Source organism: Lagopus muta, chromosome 2 (assembly GCF_023343835.1).
Source record: "Lagopus muta isolate bLagMut1 chromosome 2, bLagMut1 primary, whole genome shotgun sequence".
NCBI lineage: Eukaryota > Metazoa > Chordata > Aves > Galliformes > Phasianidae > Lagopus > Lagopus muta.
In genome coordinates, this window is record NC_064434.1 from 107,287,160 (window position 1) to 107,307,530 (window position 20,371).

At 39.2% G+C, this 20,371-nt stretch overlaps 1 protein-coding gene across 1 annotated transcript; it reads right to left on the bottom strand.

The window, feature by feature from the left end:
* Window positions 1–1,661: 1,661 nt before the first annotated feature.
* PNPT1 (polyribonucleotide nucleotidyltransferase 1) lies at window positions 1,662–20,285 on the bottom strand. Its single transcript, XM_048938179.1, has 29 exons — window positions 20,075–20,285; window positions 19,804–19,864; window positions 19,144–19,218; window positions 18,492–18,597; window positions 17,501–17,550; window positions 16,990–17,053; window positions 16,858–16,905; window positions 16,444–16,557; window positions 16,004–16,190; window positions 15,452–15,503; window positions 15,121–15,178; window positions 14,827–14,923; window positions 14,621–14,723; window positions 12,733–12,803; window positions 11,489–11,525; window positions 10,695–10,761; window positions 10,502–10,591; window positions 9,685–9,738; window positions 9,473–9,579; window positions 8,860–8,931; window positions 8,691–8,754; window positions 7,914–7,997; window positions 7,383–7,466; window positions 5,521–5,627; window positions 5,374–5,429; window positions 4,702–4,780; window positions 3,432–3,479; window positions 2,894–3,052; window positions 1,662–2,552 (listed from the first exon to the last, which is right to left on the bottom strand). Exons 1-28 carry the CDS (start codon window positions 20,260–20,262, stop codon window positions 2,897–2,899), a joined length of 2,379 nt encoding a protein of 792 aa, XP_048794136.1. The 5' UTR covers window positions 20,263–20,285; the 3' UTR covers window positions 1,662–2,552; window positions 2,894–2,896.
* Window positions 20,286–20,371: the final 86 nt, after the last annotated feature.

Here is a 20,371-nt window from a genome sequence, read left to right on the forward strand (position 1 = left end):
ACGTCTTTGTAGCACACCTAATGCCAACCGTAAGTTACACACAGCACGTCCCTAAAGCCCGGCCGCAGGGCCGGTACCCGCACAAGGTCCAGCACCGAGTCCTGAAAGCAAAGACTGACGTTTTGCTCACAAAAAACACCAGGATCGGTCTGCAGCATCTCCTTCTCCACCCACCCTGTCACAGCAGCACCGCCAGCCGACACTGCGATGTGCGTTTTGTTGCACTCCCACTGAAAACAAAATCGTTACCAGCTTTTGCAACAGAGATACGCCTCTGTGTGCTTATGCTGAACATCCTTTCTGTGCACATCTTCTAAGTACGGATGAGCAGGTTGGTAACTCTGCATAAAGGACTGCTGTAGTTTGACTAGCCATGTTAGGAAGAACACACAAGACAGCTGGCTTCCCAGCTTCTACTTGGTGGATATTTCTATATTATATGGCCTGATGCCCTCAAAGTTTTACAGATCAGAATTATTTCTGCTCAAGTGAGAGCCCAATAGAAAGAAACACGCTAAAATAAGCTCAAAACTCAAAGGTCACAGCATGCTGCTGCCTCAGGATCCCTGCCACTCCCTTCCTCCCTCTGCAAGACCTCTACATGCACTCACCCTTCAGCCAACGTGTAAAGTGAAGGATGGCCTCTCCTTCTAAACTGGGGGTTGGATGGAGTGTTAGCAACCATAACAATCTTATCTAAACCACTAAAAATCAAATCCATCTTTAAAGTTTAAAAGTTTTCACCAGTTACGCAGTACAGCCAAGTACCGTACTTCCACTGTATAGTTTTTGCCCACTTTCACTTTCCATAGCAATTCTTCTCAGTGGCCCCATTTGGGATGATGGGTCATTAAAACAGCTGATTATCTACATCAGCACTGACAAAAAAATGCATATATATCACTATTTCAAACATGAAGAAATAGACACCTGCTCTGTGATCACAGCCAATAACCTGAAGGGAAGAGCCAAGCACCTCCAGCCACAGCCCAACCTGCTGCTATGGGCAGCTCCAAATGCAGCCAACCTGCCATCTCTCCAGGACGGTTCTCATTTACACACACTTACTCTGTTCCTGGCTCCAACTGAGCTCCACTCCTCGAAGAAGAGCAGCTGGTCTGTGCTCCTCCCTGACACTTTCCAAGCAAAATTTCCTTTCACCCCTTCCCTTTGAGCCTGGAACTTGTTACAAGTGCAGAAAGTCAGGTTGACTGTAGAGGTTTCACCCATGGAAACTTACACATCTTGCCCCCCTCCACTGAACAAACAGATTCCCCAGCACCCCCACAGTTCAGTTAGTGAGACCGCCACATGGACAAACTTAAGCCATCAATACTACAGGTGAGAGTTTCAGGTTTTTCATTTTCAGACTCAAATGCAAGCATCTTATTGGCAAAGTACTAACTAAAAAGCTCCTAAGTATTTTGTGTGGTATTTTAGTAGCTGTCCCACTACAAAAAGGAACTCTACAGAAAGTTTGCTATAGTAAACATAAGTTACACCTTGAAAAAGCACACTATTTCATTAACACTATGAAGAACATTATCTAACAACTAGGATACCAGTCAAATTAACTAGCTTATGGTAAGTAAAGGTATTAGAATTCTTACTAAGAAATATAAGCATACAGCCCTTACAGACGAGCGTGACAACTCAATGAAAGAATGACAGCTGCAAAAGAAGCTGGTGAGTCGTTTTCTTTAATATTTTAGGTTAGAGTAAAAAAAGCAAAACAATTTTTTTTTTTTTTTAACAATAAATTCACATTTCTCCACAGTGTTGTTTTTTTGTTTGTTTTTTCCTTCAAAAGCTCCAGAGCCCACTTGCTGTTAGAAACCTGATTTTCCTATGAAGAATATCTACAAATTTGAGTACATCAGAGGGGATCTCTGTTGGATTTTTAAGATCTGTATCTCACCGTAGAAGAACAAGTAGTTCTAGGGAGACCCTTGGAAATATTTTGAAATTCAAAGGATCAGGAAGCCAGACAATAGAACATAATTTTAGCAATTCTGAATCCTATGGCAGTCATCAATTTATCTGAAACAACATCAGTCATGATAAAGGAGATCATTTTTAAGTTTACACATTTTGCCCAACATTTCAATCTTGTACTCTGAAAAGCCAGCAGAAGTTGGTCTGGCCAAGTATGCCTCAGGTGCTGACACTGACCAACATACAGGACAATTCCTTCTCCCAGAAGCACTTTTTCAGCACTTCTCATCTTTACATTTCTATCTTGAGATGACAGTGAGAAAGAAGTCTTGAGAACTGAAGTGACTGTTGGAAAAAAACCAAAACAATCTGCTCTTCAATCTGTACAATTCCACATTCCTAGATTCTCACCATGGTACACAATGTAAGAGTGTTGCTTGTTTCTGTTTTTCTTTTGAAGAGAGTTTTAATCAGTTTCAAGACTTTGAAGTTCCACATCACCTTTAACATGAACAGCATCTGTTTTAAAAATATGGTTCACTCCCATCCATACACAGATTCCTGTGAAGACATCTGCAGACTCAGGTGAAGATGGATCAAATTTTCAGGAAGAAGCCCTGGTAGATAATGGAAGAAACAGAAAATACTCTGTAACCTAATCAGCACCAAATTCAGAAGCACTTTTGGTGGCAGGCTAGAGAAGATTGAATACTTAAAGAGATGTTTAAGAGGTAAAATGGTTTTGGAGGAAGTACACTGTCTAGGAAGCTGGAAACTGTTGAGACATTTGAACCCACTGTACAACATCAAGCCCCTTATGAACAGTTGTAACGTAGCTGGCAAGCAGTAATCCCACATTGCTGAAGATTAACTGTACAAAAAGGCTGATAGACCTCTACACAGTGCTTATAAGGAAGGTACAGCACAGAGCTGTCTCTCATATTGCTGGTAGCCTTACTTGTCACTGTGATGAAGACGACGACTCTGGAGCAGTGCCTCCCAGGACAATACTGTTTTTGTCTGTAAGGGTTTTAAGCACGGTGGTGGCTGGTGACTGCAGAACTTTGCGAGAAAGCCTCATTCTACCATCAGTTGGATCACGCCCAAAGTATTTAACCTGTTAAGAAAACTTGCCACTTTAAGACCACCACAATGCTTCAGACATCACAAAGTTAAACAACAACGCGAGAGCGGCCAACTTAGAGAGCTAGAGCTGGCATTTTCCTTCATTTATTTTTTTTAATGTGAAGAAAATCACACACAACAGATGCTCTTCAAGTCTCTACTGCTCAGTCACATTCATATGCTGCTTAGGATAGCAGGAATATGACAGCAAAAATTCAGATTTTTTTTTTTTTAAATCATCAGGCATTTAAGCAGCACAGCAAAATAATCTGACAGCATTTCCTTCATGAACATAAAACAGAGAAATTCACACAAATACTAATACATGAATGGCAGGCAGTTTGTTGTCAATTTAAAGTCCATAAAATTACCTGGATTTCTTGTCCAACTTCTAATCCCAGGGCACTGGGATGTTTGATCTAGAACACAGTATTTTTCAGAAAAGAAAACAGAACACTTTAATCTTACAATTTTTTTACAACAAAACATAAAAAAAAACCCTTCCTTTAGGGATTCAGCACAGCATAAATCCTTTAACTACAGTAGATTCTTTTTCTGTAAAAATACACCAAAGAAACAGTGTACAGTCTTGTATTATGAAAAATGCAAGATAAATGCCAAGTAACAGTAGCTGGAAAAGAAATATTCTCTCATTGATACAAATTATTTCAGCAACAGCAAAGGAGGAATTCAGACCTGCCCTGTCTCACCAGTTGAGAATGAAGAATAATTATATGCTCTCTACAAAGCTGATGTTGTTTTGAAGTACATTGACAGTGAACTGCAAACCACTGCGAGGTGCCTGAAACAACTACTGTCTCTTGGAAGAGGCAACCAGCTGACAGAAGAACAAGGGAGAAATCACAGGTGCATTTTCCTCACAAACAAGGCAGAAGGACAGCTTCTTAGCAGTGTACCTTGCAAAGGACTGTTGGCCAACGTACAGAATGCATGAGAGCAAGAAACAAAAGAATACCAGTAGATCTATTTATTGCTTGCTACCAAGCCAGAGACTGCAGGAACCTAATTAGTGGATCGTTTATATAGATTAGACATAGAGTACACTATCAAAAATGTAGCTGACAGTTACATTTAAACAATTACTACATCCTCCTCCATCTGCATTTGTTAAAACCACACTTTTACTTCCTTAAGCCACCCCCTGCTCTTCTGTCAGCAATACATGCAGGTATTTTTCCAGCGCTGACCAAATCCTTTCTGCTATGCTTTCCCCTGTCACTAACGTGAATTTCTGCTACCAGTTCTACACCAACATAGTTTTCAGGAGGAAAAAAAAGAGCAAAACAAGAACAATACATTCTTCTTCATCAGGCAACTTCACACGGACCTAAGTGGCTCAATACAAGCTAAGGAGCAACTGCTGTGTTACAGAGGAAAGGGTATTCAACCTAAAGATGGTGGTGTGCTTAATGGCATCAAGAGCAGGATCACAGCACTCGAAAGTTAGATTGCTTGCAGCTCTAATGCAGGACAAAGGTTAAACAGGAAGTTGCTGCTAGACTAAGACTCCAAAACTCCACCAGGCGTGCAGACTAGGTAATACACACAAGGTTTAGTGAGAAATGATGTGAACTAGAAACTCTTAACTGTTTGTCTTCCACTTGTTTAAGCATTTATTACCTTCCTTTGATCAAGCTGTGAATTATGGAGTAACACTGGTGTCATGTTTGGGTACAATTTTACCATCACTCCAGAATCTCTGAAACAGAGAACAGCACTGTTATCTCAAAACACTGGGAGAGAAGTTTGTTTGCAACTTATTTTGTAAGCTGATTCCAACACAAGACTTGGTAAACTTCTCATAAACAAGATTTTACTTATCATAAAAAAAAAAAAACAAAACAAAACACAAAACACACACAGAACCAAAAACCAATTTTATACCAACCATAACATGCCTTTGCATTTCTCCTTAATTGAAAGTGGATGGAAGTTATTAAAATACATTGCTCTGCAATAAGTAGAGCATCCATAAAGCACATGTAATTTTCATGCTAGATTTGTTTGTCCTCACAGAAAAGTAAAAAGCAGGCTCCAACCACCTCTTACATACAGAGGCAAAAGAAGACCTTATGGTTTATAATTCGAAGAGACATTCTAAAAACTAAGTAGCAAAAATAAACAGCCTTATTGAGAAGAGAATGTTTTCAACAGAGCAAAATATCAGGAACAGCGCAAGTGCCAAAGTCACCAACATGAGTTTGGTATCCTTTAGAAAATCAGTTTTACCTCATGTATCAGAAATATGCCTAAGGACATAAACTAAATTCAAGTTCACAGCATTCTTTGTACCTTATTTCAGTTATTGTGGCTGTATAAATTGCACCAAATTCCAAATTAACTTCTTGCTACAGGGGAAAAAAAGAAAAAAAAAAACAGTAAGACACATGCTCACAAAATACAATCTGAAAAACAACAACAACAAAAGTTTGTCCTTACATCATCCTTGCAGAGTTCACCAATAAATTCTCTTGCCTCATGCATAGCACTAGGTGTGGGAGCAAACATAGAATACGTCTCTTCATCCAGCTGACTTAAAGTGACACCTTAGAAACAGAATTCATTAATGAAGAGATGTCAGTGAACATCTCTAACATTCCATCAAGCAGAAAATTCACACCTAGTAAAGGCTGGCAAAGCAAAATCATTTTGCACATTTTGACAGAGATCTGTTATAATCATTTCAAATATTCTTTGCAACAGACAGCTCTTCTACAGCAACCACGTTACTGGCATGCTTGTCAAATACTTGGACAAACTTGTGCCCCACATGGAATCATTCACATTTGCAGAAGTATTCTTTATTATAATCTTCTGTAAGAGGAAAAAAAGCAACACTGAACTAAACCCTGTCAAGATAAGTGTAAGAAATTAAAAACTAATTTAATATCCATCTTAATAAAACTAAAGCTTTCACTAATGGCTGACAGAAATTAAAGTGCTTCAGGGCCAGAGCACAGTAAGTTGCACAGTAATTCTTCACACCTCTAGACTGGTTTTTCCACCCAAAGGGAAATTTATTTTTTCCTCAATTTTTTTTCAGCTTGTCTCCTTAACAAGCACTAAAGAAGCCAGCTAGATTAAGCATTTCAAGTCCACAGCAGCTGAATCAGAACATTTTCTAAATCCATGTTTAAAATATCAGGCATTTTAAAGATTTCTACAAGTAGCTTTCTAGAACTACATTTACTACATAAAAGGAAAGTACTCAGAAAAAGACCAATGTGTCTTGTAGTATCACAGCAGAGATACCTCTGTCTGGCTGAATGTTGGTTACAGTTATCTTGTTACTAAGTGGACTAAATCTAGTTTCACTGATGTCAATCATATGGACAAAAGTTGTGGTTTTTTGTGTGTGAAGCACAACAGCTCTGTTCTTCTCATACTCACAGTAGCACTTTCTGAAGTTGTCTTTAAGCACCCATGAATGCAATGATTCATTTCTTCCAAGAAATGCAACAAGCTCAGAAAACTCTCACACCACTTGTAATCACTTGAAGCCCTGGTTCAGACCACTCCTGTAATCCTTGCACTGCGAGTAACCCAGCATGCTAACAATATACACAAACTCTTCACAGCATGTTAGCAAAACAACGCATGGACACTGTAGGAAGGCCTCAATATCCCTTCTTAATCACAAAGCTTTAGTCCATAGACAAAGTAGCTGTGTGTATTTTATCTATCCTGAACACGTTGGTAACACATCAGCCTTGCCTGACTTCTCTGCTCATTCCACATTATCTAGAAAATGGTCCTTGGAAAGATCTTTAACCACCTCTCATGTAAGCCCTGAGAAACACTGCCATGTGTGCATTGTACTTCTGCAAATTCCTACTGCAAGATGAACTGCAAACAGCTCTAAAGAGAATCTACACATTTGAGCTCACTGAAGCGAGTCTTAACATCTCAAAACACAGGCATGCCTAGCAAAGACAGAGGAAATGCTTGATTTGTACCAAGCACTGGAACAGCTGAATGCACAAGTCTGAAAACATAAACCATGACATAGTCTGCATCACAAAGTACACTTTTTGCTCAACAGTACTTGTTGTGTATTTCCTAAGGTGCTCTTACTGGAGCAGAAAAGTCACTTATACTAAATAAAGTGGGAAGCTTAAGCTTCCCCACTTTTAAGTTCTGAAAGGACAAAGGAGAGCATTAATGCTTAACAGTAGCTGTGATAACACTATTTGTGCTACCAACATCCGTTAATTAGAACTCTACACTAATAACTTTCGTATGGTCAAAAGACACTAAGAACACATAAGGATAAATTATCACTTTAAACAAGGATGTCTTACCAGTCTTAGCTTGCAGCTTCTTCAAATTATAGGCCCCAGGACCAAGGAATCTTAGCCTTTTTGATAATGGAACATGGATAGTTTCTGAAAGAGCATGTAAAGATACTCTGAAATGCTAAATATAATGCTGAACACCAACACAAAAGTCAAGTCTAATTCATTAACATTTAATATTTATTTGTACTATATGCTGATCAGTGATTAAATTACATTTAAGAATTAATATAAATGAAAATATAGAATGTAAGCACCTAGAGCATAAATTACCACAAGCTGTTCCAGTAGTGACATTTATATCTATTTTGATTTCATGAGTTTCACACAGTTTCAGCTCGATTCTGCTTTCTGGTGTCAAGTAAAATGGTGCTCAGGGCAATAAAAAGCAAAAATCCACCTCAAAGCACAAAGCACAAAGCATCCCCAGTGCAGCAGAGACAGAAAAGTGAGACATTTGTTAATAAAAGCTGTTTTCTGTAATAGCTTAAAAACTAGGAGTGGCATCAATCCATATCAACGTACAACTAATATTACCTACAACTGGTCCACTTTCTTTCCTGTTAGGTCTGGGTTTTGCCAGCGTTTCATTCATAATTTGTAAAATCTCCCTCTTGGCAGCTGCAGGGGTTGGGGAAAAGGAAGCAGTAGTTTTGCATGAGATTGTAACAAACCCAACAAACTGAAGAGCAAGTTAAAAGCAGACAAGCATCCATTCATAAAATCTACCTTCTGCCTAATTTAAAGTATCACAGTACCTTAACACAACTTGGGTAAACCCCCTCCTCCCCATCTCACCAACATATGGTTTGAGTACATGACAATTTTTATTTATTTTTTAACTGACGTGGCTCAGTAGAATTGAATTTGTTTGCATCAGGCAACTCCAAAATACTGGAACCAAATACTTCATAACACACACCACCACCTCGATGCTGTGCTTCTATAAGTGATTTTTCCCCCCAGTTTGCTGCTACAAGTTTCAATGCATTTTTTTTTCCCCCCAAGATGCAAACACTGCTCCTACAATAGTGACACCAATGGCATTTTTTCCTTCCTTCTGTTAGTAGGAAAGTAACCTCTAGAAGTAGCACATATTTTCATTGATACTATGTACAATGATATGAAACAGTGCACTGGGAAGGGTCAAGCTCTGCAGAGGCTGAACTCTCCTCTAACAAAAACATGTAACCATAAAAGACTGGGGGGGAGGGGTGAAATCTTCCTCTTTTTCCCCAATCCGAAATAAAAATAAAGTGCAGCTTATAATTTAATACATTTTATAATAAAATGGATGCAAATGTATGCACAAACCTGTAGCTTGTTGAATAGCTTCCATGATAATTTTTATTGGTATTCCTGGTAGTTTTAGATCAACCTAATGTGAGAACAGTTAAGAGACATCAACACGTAGGGAAAGCTTTTCTTTTTTAGAGAGAATCTTCTTGAAGATTAATTATAGCAGTATTTTCTGTTAGCATACCTGCAAGGCAGTTACTCCTTTACTAGTACCTGCCATCTTGAAGTCCATATCACCATAATAGTCTTCAATTCCCTGTCAGTATAAGCAGAAAAAACCCAAATTGGCCTAAATACATCCCAGTGCCAAAATTCATTATACCAAAAGCACACTCTAGGTGTCAAGAAGCCACAAAGTGGATCTGAAGCCACCTGCAGTATTATCACTTTTCACATTTTTTGTTCCCCCCCCGTTCATGAATCTTATTTCACTGTTCCTAATGCATACGGTTTCTTTCTCTCCTTATAAATTAAGAACCTTTGTGGACTCATTCTCTGAACTAATCTACAGTTGACTTGGTTCTACCAATGACTGCCAATGGAAGAAGGATGACAACGTGCATTCTTTCTCCCCAGCAACCTTGCCAACAGCTCATTTTCCTCCTAATATATTGTGCTTCTCAGTACAAAAAAGAAACCCAACAATTACGAATCGCTTTCTTCCAAAATTCAGAAGTTTTCTGTTTTCACTAGGAGCTTAAAAGAAATAACATAGCAGCACCTAGAATTACGAGGATAAAACATTACAGAAGAAAGCTAGAAGCATCAACAGAAACAACTGTGCCAGCAACACTCACCAGGATGTCTGTCAGCAAACGATAATCCTCAAGATCTCCTCCTTCTGGATCGTATTTGGTAACAAGACCTACTGCCACACCTGCCACTGCACTTGATACAGGAACTCCTAAGAGTGGTAATTAAAAATACAGTTTTATAAGCTTGGATCATTTCAAAATCCTTTAATGTCCTGCAATATGCAGTTTATCTTCGTAAGTACCACATTCTGTACCTGCATCCATCAATGCCAGACTTCCACCACATGCAGAAGCCATTGATGAGGACCCTAAGGAGTTAGAATACAGGGGAAAAACAGCATTAAACATTGGTTAAAAGCACCTGAAATAAAACCTGCCATTTATGTTCTTCAGTGACCGTCTGGAAATTGACTCTGCTAGCCAGAAGATACATTACAGCAACACTCACACCATAATAAACTAACAACACTTAGTGAGAAGGTTTCTACAGAAGAAGCACTTCATAAAGAAATGGGTAAGACTTTGAATATTTCACGATATTGGTACCAAAAAGAAACCAACAAGCATAACTGATACTAAATATTCTAGATAAGTAAGCTAGGGGCTTAGTCAACTGCAGATGGGACTTATTCCCTTTCTCCACTAATTCTTCCTTCCAGGCACCAGATCTCACAACACTAAGAAATTGCTGGTGGGCCTCAAAGAACTCCTGGCCACAGAAGGGAACCTGCAGAAAGGTGAAATCAATAGCTTTCTCCCAAATGGGGAAATGAGAACAAACAGACAGAAGTTATCTGTAAGTCAGCTGCAGTTCTACACTGAATAACTGGTCTCAGCAGAAGCCTTTTTATTAAAAATCATATTTGAACTTACATTTCATAGTGATACTGTGCTGTGGGTTTATTACTCACGACCATATGTATTCTTCCCACTTTAAAGCACTTCAGATAATAGAGATACCAGATTTTAGAACTTAATTAGATTTGTGGCCTACAAAAACGTCCACGTCTCAATGCTTCTTTAAGAGCCAACCTCCATCCATCTCTCATTGCTCAAAGAAAATCACAGTACCGTTTGACTCTAAGACTTCTGAAGTAACTCGTATTGTGAAAGGGAAATCCTGGGGAATAACTGGTTTCAGTGCTCTCTCTGCCAGTGCACCTGGTTAAAAAAAAAAAATACAAAAATTGAGCTGTAAATAAAACCAACCAGACAGAAATATTAAAGCTTAGAGCACGAGACAACTTCTGTAGCCTTATCTTACCATGTCCAAGTTCTCTTCTATTCACACCAGTAACTTTGCCAATCTCATTAGTTGCATAAGGAGGAAACTGCAGACAAGAAATTCCAAAATATACATACAGAAAACTACTATTTTTTCCACTTCAAAACACACACTTGGAGGTTTTGGCACATCTCAAGGTGAAAACAAAGCAGAAACAAATGAAACAAAAATCTAGCAACCAAACAATATCAGTCACTTAGTCTGCAAGTTGAGATTATCTGACATAGAGTTTATTTTACACCTGCTTTATTCCATACGAGAAAATAAAACAGTTGTAAGATAGCAAAGGAATAAGGCAACAAGCTTACTCTAAGGAAGCTTGTCAAACAACACGTTAGAAATCTTGTTTCTAATCTAATCTTGTCTTCCAGCAAATGCAACACATGCCTCTTGCCCATACAAAATACCATGGGTAAGTTTCAAAGCTTGTAGAAACACTATTTAGTATTGCTGCAGAATGGCAGCTGGAATGTATTTATAGTTAACTAGAAATACTTGAGCAGCTTCATCCTGTCTGCAGTAATAACTTGTCCCTAAGGAGCTGACAAGTGTTAAACTACTAGAAAGACTGCATAAAATGGCAACTATTTACCTATTTAACAGTACTTTTGTTCATAAACTGCAGGAAAAATTCACATATAAATTGTTACTTATAAGTTCTAATTCAGATCTAGAAATAATTAACATCCTTGGAAGGGACTGATTTCACCTTTAAAAGCAAGACCAGATGCTCTTACACAAATCATGCACAGCTGTGACAATATAACACTCACCTCATAGTGAAGCATGAAGTTCTTATCTTTTATTCCACTATTAAATAAAAAAAGATACAACAAAACACAACAAGAACACATCAGAAGAACACTACAGGATGTAAGTAAGGAAGTAGTTAGTAAGTTTAGGACTAGTAAGCCCTAGTTTTATGCTCATTTTGATCCATCAGGTGATAGACAAACTTCAAGAACCAGTGTTTTACTGCACACACTTCAGTAAGGGCTAACAAATACAAGCACTCAGCAGGAGAAAGTCAAAGTCTGCAAGATTACTCAATTCACTTGAAAGATGCCTACGGTCAAACATTTTATTGCATTATCCCAAGAACTGATACTTAACAACAAATAGAAGTGCTAATCTACAAAACTCAGCTATTTTAGGTCAAGACTTGTTTCACTGAGCTCCACCATACAGGCAGTCTCTCTCTCTTGTTTATGAAAGTCTACTGGCCACTAGTTAAAGAATACTTAGCATAAACTGAATCCCAGGAACAGTAAAGTTAACAAATATGGGCAAGCACCTCCAGGTCAAAAATAAAAAAGCAAATGAATAAATAAACAGAAGGAAAACAAACCTGACACTACTACGTGAAAGCTCCCACACTGATGGGATGAGATCACTGAACTGCAGCTTTAAAAGGAAGGATTTTCCTCTTCCCAACAAGTTAGCTCTCAGCAATAGAAAGTTAATGGCACAAGGGCTTGTTTGCTACACCGCAAGTTCAATTTTCCTTACTCCACTAAAAAAAGACCACAAACACTCTTTTACCCTCTGAACATTTCTATTTTTGTGATAAAATATTTTAAAAGGCTTATTCAGCAGGGAAAAAAAGAACCTGCTGCTTTTTGCATGGGAAACACTTGAACCAAGATTGACAAACACAGCAGTGCTTCGTGGGCTGCATGTATCAGACATCAAAGAAACCCTCCAAAACCTATGAGAAAGCAATGAAATGACTGGAAGACATACCAAGTTCCAAGTATGATGGAACAAAGAGAATCAGCTTTGATATATACACATATATTTTTTTTTTTCCAGGAGACCTGACATATTGATGCAGTTTTACAAATGCAAAATTCATTTGCTATTTTCTTTCTCTCAAAACCAGGCTGGACACAACTTGCAGTACCCTTGAACTTCAAATGTGTGTCTGTGGAATTAATATATTCTTATCAGACAGGTACTTTTAAGAAGGTGTTTACGTTCTCACTGCTGACAAAAACACACTCAAAGATACACGTACCTCACAGCTGTTGAGATAAGATCTGATTTTACACTGGATTCTATGGAGTCAAATGTAACAGTGCAGAGAACCTGGAATAAGAAAACAAGGTAAACAGGTTTTTTCATACTACTAGGAAAAAAATATAAAAAAAGAATGATTACAGCAACAGATAGGATGGCATCACCTATCACTTTTCCCCACATCTCAAACATTCATGACTTGTAAAGATTGTACGATCTTACAAGTGATCACATCTAAAAATACCATTTTAATATTTCCTAGCTTGTCAGAAGCCAACAGTATGTTCTGTAAAACTGAAGTAGCTCACATAAGAATCAAAGGTTAAAATTGTGCAGACAATGGTTGGCCAAATAGCAACGCACAGACTTCCAGCACGCATTGTTTTTAGGAGGATATGCAGGACCCAACAATCAGGAAATCAGCAAATCTTTAGTCTTTGTAGCTACCCACATACCCAACAGTGAGGCACAACTGAATCTTTCAAGAAAAACAGATGTTTAATACATAATAGGTTGGACTGGATGATCTTGTAGGTCTTTCCCAACCTTGGTGCGATTCTGTAAATAAATAACAGACCTGATCATAGAATCACCAAGGTTGGTGAGATCATTCAGTCCAACTGTCCACCTGCCAACAAGATAACCATGCTAAATCTTGATACCACATCTACACATTTCTTGAATATGCTCAGGGACAAGAACTCAACCACCTCCCTGGGCAGCCTGTGTCAATGCCTCACTGCTTTTTCAGAAGAGAAATCTTTCCTAATATCCAAACTGAATGCTCTTGGCCTTCTTGGCCACTTTGGCACTCTGCAGGCTCATGGTTAGCTCAGTATCAGCCAACACCCCCAGGGGTCCATTTCTTCCACAGTCTTCAAGCCACTCTGTTCCAAGCTTGTAGCATTGCCTGGAGCTGTTATGGCCAAAGTGCAGCACCCAGCACTTGGTCCTACTAAATTCCATCCCACTGGCCTCCGCCCAGCAACTCAGCCAGTCCAGATCACTCTGTAGGCCTTCCTACCCCCAGGCAGATGGACACTTCTTCCCAGTTTGGTGTCACCTGCCAGCTTACTGAAGGTGCACTCAATCTCTTCATCCAGGTCATCAATAAAGATACACAACAGGACAGGCCCCAGCATCGACCCACGGGGAACATCACTTGTGATTAGACACCAGTTGGATGTAACTCCATTCTCCATCTATCTATGGGCTTGGCCATCCAGCCAGTTCTTTACTCAGTTAAGAGTGCACCTGTCCAAGCCACAGGCTGCCAGCTTCTCCAGAATACTGCAGCAGACCGCATCGAAAGCTTTGCTGAAGTCTAGGCAGACTCCAACAACAGCCTTTTCCTCAACCACCAAGCAGAGGTCACTCAATCATAGGAGATCAGGTTGGCCAAGCAGGACCTGCTATTCATGAACCCATGTTGGCTGGGCCTGATCTCCCAGTCATCCCACAAATATTGTGTTAGCTCATTCAAAACAATCTATTCCATAACCCTTCCAGGCACCGAGGTCAGACTGACAGGCCTGTAGTTCTCCAGATCCTCCTTATGACCCTTTGTGTAGACCCTGAGTATAATCTTCAAATCTACCCATCTCATGCTTTTGGAAAGGAATTAAAAAAAACCAAACAGCTCATATCATCATACTAATGTAATTTTTGGTACTATTTCCCTTTTAATCCAGTTATATTAAAAAGATACATGAAGTTTCATTTAGAGGATTTCATTATAGACACAAGTTAACATTGCCCTACATATAAAAACCCCCAATTAAGCAGATGCTAGAAAAGTTAGTCACCCAAATGCTTTCCTAAATATGAACACTGTATTTCACACAAAAACCTTCTGTTTCAACATCTTTTTAACATAAAAATATTACCTGCGTTTGACCTCTCTGAAACAAGGCTGATCCATGAAGCATTTTAAACATGTTCACTTCACATTTAATATCTCTGAGGGAAGTCAAATCTCTCCCATCACACCTGAAGTGAGAAGCAGAAATTATAAGAACAGTGAAACATAGTCTTAAATGAAAAAAAATGAAATTCAGAAGTTACTATTCAGCATGGAGCTTGACATACTTACCTTCTGTATTCACTCAGAATAAGATTTCTAAAGATATCCTTTGAGACTGCATTGAAAGATTCCATGATTTCATATGGCTCAGCCTCTGGAAATTTTTCTAGGCATAAAAATAAATAAGTAAATAAAAAAGAAAAAGCAATTGCAACTGAAACTAGAAAATCAATTACAGACAACTACTAAGATAACCCTACAAAAAAACAAAAAACCCAAAAAACCTAACAAACCCTATACTATACTACATTTAAGCAGTGTCATTTAAGCTTTTCTAAATACCAGGAAAGCAGAAAATAATACCTTTCAGCTGCTCCTCTGTTTCAAGTCTTATTTTGTTAATTGCTTCATCTCTAGAGATCTAGAACACAGGATTTGCAATTAGTCAACTCTACACAGCAGAACAAGGGAAATCTGGGCTGTTGTTGGGTTTCTTTTGAAGTTCAAAGTAAAAGTAACAGAATCTTTATGTAATTTCAGAGAGATTGACAAGTGCTGCTATAAATTAGTTCTGGTAGATAAAAACTTACAAGACAATTTATTATTACTATTCCGTACATTCAAAAGGAGAACAAAAACTCAATCTTACTAGCTTTATTATATTAAAAATAAATCACGTTGGAATTGTACTTACTTTATCATGGCTAAAATCTGTGAACACCGCATAGATCTTGTTAAAAGCAAGTCTGCAGGAAGAAAAGAAAGAATTTATGGTTTAAAGTACAACCACGTGTTTTCATGATTGTTTTTTAATTTTTGGAGATGGAACATTTTTATGAGAAGCATGAAAGCATCAAACTTCCATTTCCAAACACCACTAGCCCCAGCTGTCCATCTTACATGCTCTTGTTCCTGTCTCCTCCACAATAAAGCTCACAAAAGCCACACAACACGGGTTGTTTTTTTTTGTGTCACCACTTCACAAGAATGGCATACAGCTTGCACTGACTTCTCACGTCACTTTCTTGTTTTGCCCTGCTCACTAAGCATGAAAGCAGAGCTGAAAGATGGGGTCCCTAAGTTTCACTCGAAAATGCTTCAAGAAATCCTGAAAGCTTAAAAGATGATTTTGTGGAACAACACTCCACTTTTTGCTTTTTGGTCACAGATGATTAAATAATCTTAAAGTATATATTTTTGAGCCAGCTAATAGACATCAGACCAAAACTGTTTGTTCCCAACTTACTTCTTGGCACATTCCACAATCTCTTCAGGAGCAACAAATAATTTCTGAACAGTTCTCTTGACAACACCACGTTCTTTCACCAGCTGTTGAATTCCTTGAATTATGTGCTGGGTTTGCTTCACCCCTACTTTGATAGCATGACAGAAATCTTGTTGCAATATATTCTCAGCAGTTGCTTCCAACATAACTATCAATGGAAAATTAAAAATTATTAAAAACAAACAAACAACCCACAGAAATTCACTTAATCTATAATTTAACCAAGGAAATACACATTAGCCATCAATGGTGTAAATACAGTGGAAATTATTTTACCTTGAAGTTTCTTATCAATATTGTCTAAAGATATTTTTCTGACCTCTGAAAATTCTATCTGTAACGAGGCATTTACTTCATTTTCAAACTGAACATTCAAGAGATATTAATAATTATCTACTTACCCACTTGGTTTTGTGGGGCTGCAGCAACAACTAAATTCAAAGCGCTAGAAGACATTTGTTTTCGAGTTGGGTTGATTACAGTTTCTCCATCAACCAGTCCTACCCTGACTGCACCTAGAAAAAAACTCCAGAAAATTATTATTAAAATAAAAACACATTTTTTTAAGGCATCATTTTACTTTGAGAACCGTACATTTAAAAACAATAATATTTCAAAATAAATCAAAATAAATTTTGTCTAGGAAAAAACCCAACGATTTGAAGTACTACAACTTTATTCACCATGAAGTGAATTTCACCACATTAAACAAAAGACAGCAACCTCTACATTCAAAGTTTTGTTAGAAGAAGCCAACTGTTGCCTAATTCTTCCATTATGCTCAGGCCACCCATGATTTCAAAATACGTACTTACCAACAGGACCATTCCATGGGATATCAGATAAAGCAAGAGCTGCAGAAGCTAGAATAAAAAGATAAAGATTCCTATTAGCACAAAGAGATTACATTAAAATCACGAGCAATATGTTGCTGACAGCACTCTTACCTCCATTAATTGCTAGAACATCAGGATCATTGACACCATCTACTGCTAAAAGATTACAAAGGATCTGGCATAAGATAAAAGACAATAAATAATTTTGACCTACACATCTGTATTAGCTATCATCACAAAGCTAAAGACAAAACAACAAAGCATTTCACAAACTTATACAGCATTAGCTACAAAGGAAAGTCAGTTCAGGTGCTTAAGCCAGGAGGTTAATGCTGAAGAACCAGAACACTAATGCTAAAGCAACATCAGGTAACATTATTTTTTGTTTCCCTTGCTGTACTCAGTGTTTTTGAATTTGTCTCCGCACCTCTATAACAAAATTTGAGAACCAGCATGTAATTTAAAGACACAAAAATGAGAAACTAAAAAGCAGAATTACAGAATCAGCCTGTTTTTCGAAGCGTAAGCCCAACCTTCATGCTAACATAATTGCTTTTCCTAAAGTAGTTTCTACATCACGTGTGATTTTCTTCCATTCTAAAGGCGAAGGACTGTGACTTACCTGTGTATCATAAAAGTAGCCTACTGGAAAGAGGGGTCTGATTGACCTATCTGCAAAAGAAACATCCAAATGTTCAGTTTTCAGTAGCCAGTGCCAGCTCATCTTCTCATAAACTCCACAAGAAGCTGACAAGATCATTTAAATGAACAACTCAAGCAAACAAGAAGAGGAAAAAACCCAGGAAGAAATGCAGTATGATATATAATCAATGCTAAAAATCCATCAGCACTCAGAGAAAATAAAAATATGAGTGCATCCATCGCCATGAAACACGGGATAAAAACACTTTTAAGGAGTCTTCATGGTTTGTAATGGTTGTATGGTTATAATCTTATTACCAGAAATGTTTCTAATGAAGGGACATGAAAAAGATACAGACCTCAAGGTGAAACAACAAAAGCATGTTGGTTACTTCCAAGATGCCTAGAAGCTCTTAATTTTACCTGCAAACTCTTAGAACCCAGGCCTTACAGTTCTTCTCAACTCAAAAGTGCAGTCTTAAAATGCTGATGCATTTGACATCAGCTTTATGTAAATGTTGAACTTCAATTTTACCCACAAAATCATTTTTATCCATGGTAGAAATGACTTTTTCAGCAGAATCAAGAGGTACAGACTGAATGTTGGTGTCTCAGTTCTTTTGAGTTTACCTTGTTTGTTTTTTCAGTCTTTCCAAATAGATGTGCAACTGGAGAGGTGACCTCTCATTAGGATGAGAACTTAGGTACTATAATCTCAGAGGTGCCAACATGGAAGTTCAAGATCCAGATGCATAAAAAAATAAGTGCAAAAAAAGCCCCAGCTGACATAATTTTTTAAAATTAGCCCTGCTAAACTTTACCATGAGCAATTTTGCTTTTTTCTTTTCCCTGATATTACTGCAGAAACAATCAACTTTGCAAGACACAGCTACAAATTACTGCCTCTTTTCAAACACACATGATGTGATGAAATATTTTTAAGTACTGCCAATAAAATGAATGCATCCTACCTATTACTCTGCTTGTAAGAATTTCTTTATCAGTAGTACCAAGTTCTCTTCTTAGATAGTTTGTTGGAATCCTTCCTGCTGCTGCAGCTTTCTGACGATAGTCAACCTTTCAAAAAACAAAAGCAGGATTCTTAAAGACATCAGACCACTAATTTCAGAGCTACAAAATCACTCAAGCTAGAAGGGATGCTCAGAGCAAAGTCAGTGCTGAATCAACTGCACCCTGAGTGATGAGTGTTAATTCCAGCTCACGGATACAAGCATCAAACAGGCAATGCCCCAGGATAGACCCCCTGAAAGACGTACTGTTAATCAGCCATAAGTTAGAACATGAATCCTTAACCCCTAATAGCCCTTCAAGAGTCACAATCCAAACAGCTTCCCCACACATCTAAACTATAACGTTTGAAGTCTGTTGTTGCAGCACGCATCCAAATCCACAAGGCTTTTGGTAGGTAGACAGCATCTATGGCTCATCATTAATCAATAGATGTAATAATTTGATTGTATTGTTTTATTCTGAAACCCAACTTTGTACTCTGTTTTTTGCCTTCTTTGCTCCCCTCGGTATCTTCAGCTTTTTGTTCAATGACTCGTGCAGCTAAAGGCTGCTAATGATCACTAGAAAACAACTTCTGGCATTAAAACTTACCACTAATGGCATGAACTGAGACGGAGAAGGTTTGGTTTTACTGACTGCTGTGACCATCACTGCTGTGTCACCTAGCTGGATCAAGGAAAAACATACTGTAAAATCAATGGATATCAAGATGTTACAATCACAAAATAAACAAGAGAGTTAAGCGAAGTGGACTGTGATAACAAAAGAGAATAAATGGAAGGCTTACCCTTATGCTGGGCTCACCACAAAACACCAGAAGGAGGGATCTCCAGAAGAGATCCTTCCCCACTGGGAGCCAGCTCTTCAATAGGTCTAGGAGGGGTAGAGCCTGGCTCCACCCTTCCGGCAGCACAGATGAATTGCCTTCACCTGTGCTCCTCTGGCTGACTCATGGCTCACCTCAGGTCATCAATCAGAGGTTCAGGCCATGACTCAGTAGTTCCCATACACATACTGAGATTATCCACCAGATAGCATTTAAAGCCCCAAACTTAATATTAAAATTATATTTCAAAACATTCTCTATAGAAAAAACTCACATCATTCCACGGTTGCAGCAGCAGCCGTTCAGAAAGAAGGGCCTGCCCCCACCCTCCCCATAGGGCATATATTGCTCCTTCAGGCCCTTTGCTCCTCTGCACGCCCCCCATATCCCGCTAAGATGTGAAGTTTCCCTGGGGCCGTTTTTACCTGAACGACAGCAGCTCCATCAGCAAACCTGGCAAGTTTCCCTGAAGACAGTTCCATCTTCCTGTTGGAAAGAAAGAACCCCGTACTAACAACAACCGCAAATCCACGGCGCGTTCACCTGCGGCAACCATTCGGAACGATGTCCGTGCTGATACCTGAGGCCTCATGACGCACACAAAAGCCCAACGCCTCGCTCCAACGCGCCTTTGCCTCACAGCTCTTCCAGCCCACAGACCCGGCCCCGCGCAGCGGCCGCCGCGCTACCCCTCACCTGCCCCCGACGTCCACCGTCACGGCACAGCTGGGCCCGCGTTCCGCCGCCGCGCTGCGGGCGGACACCAGCCGCGTTCCGCTGCCAGGCAGCAGGAAGCGCCGCCATCGCGTCACGGCCCGACCACCGACTGCTCCGATGGACAGACCGCCAAGTGCGGCGCGCCGACAACTCGTGGCGGCGGCCATCGCGCCGAGGCTGGGCGGGCACCTCGGCGACAGTCGGCATCCTATTGGCTGCTGGAGGGGCTGGGGGCGGGCCGCCGCGCAGTAAGCTCGAAGCGGATTGGCTCTCCAC

Coding starts and splice junctions, on each gene's coding strand:
- PNPT1 (XM_048938179.1), bottom strand. CDS start 20,262: ATGGCCGCCGCCACGAGTTGTCGGCGCGCCGCACTTGGCGGTCTGTCC. Junction 18,598..19,143: donor CTCAGTTCATGCCATTAGTG/GTAAGTTTTAAT, acceptor GTTTTTTGAAAG/GTTGACTATCGTCAGAAAGC. Junction 5,430..5,520: donor GTGAACTCTGCAAGGATGAT/GTAAGGACAAAC, acceptor TTTCCCCTGTAG/CAAGAAGTTAATTTGGAATT.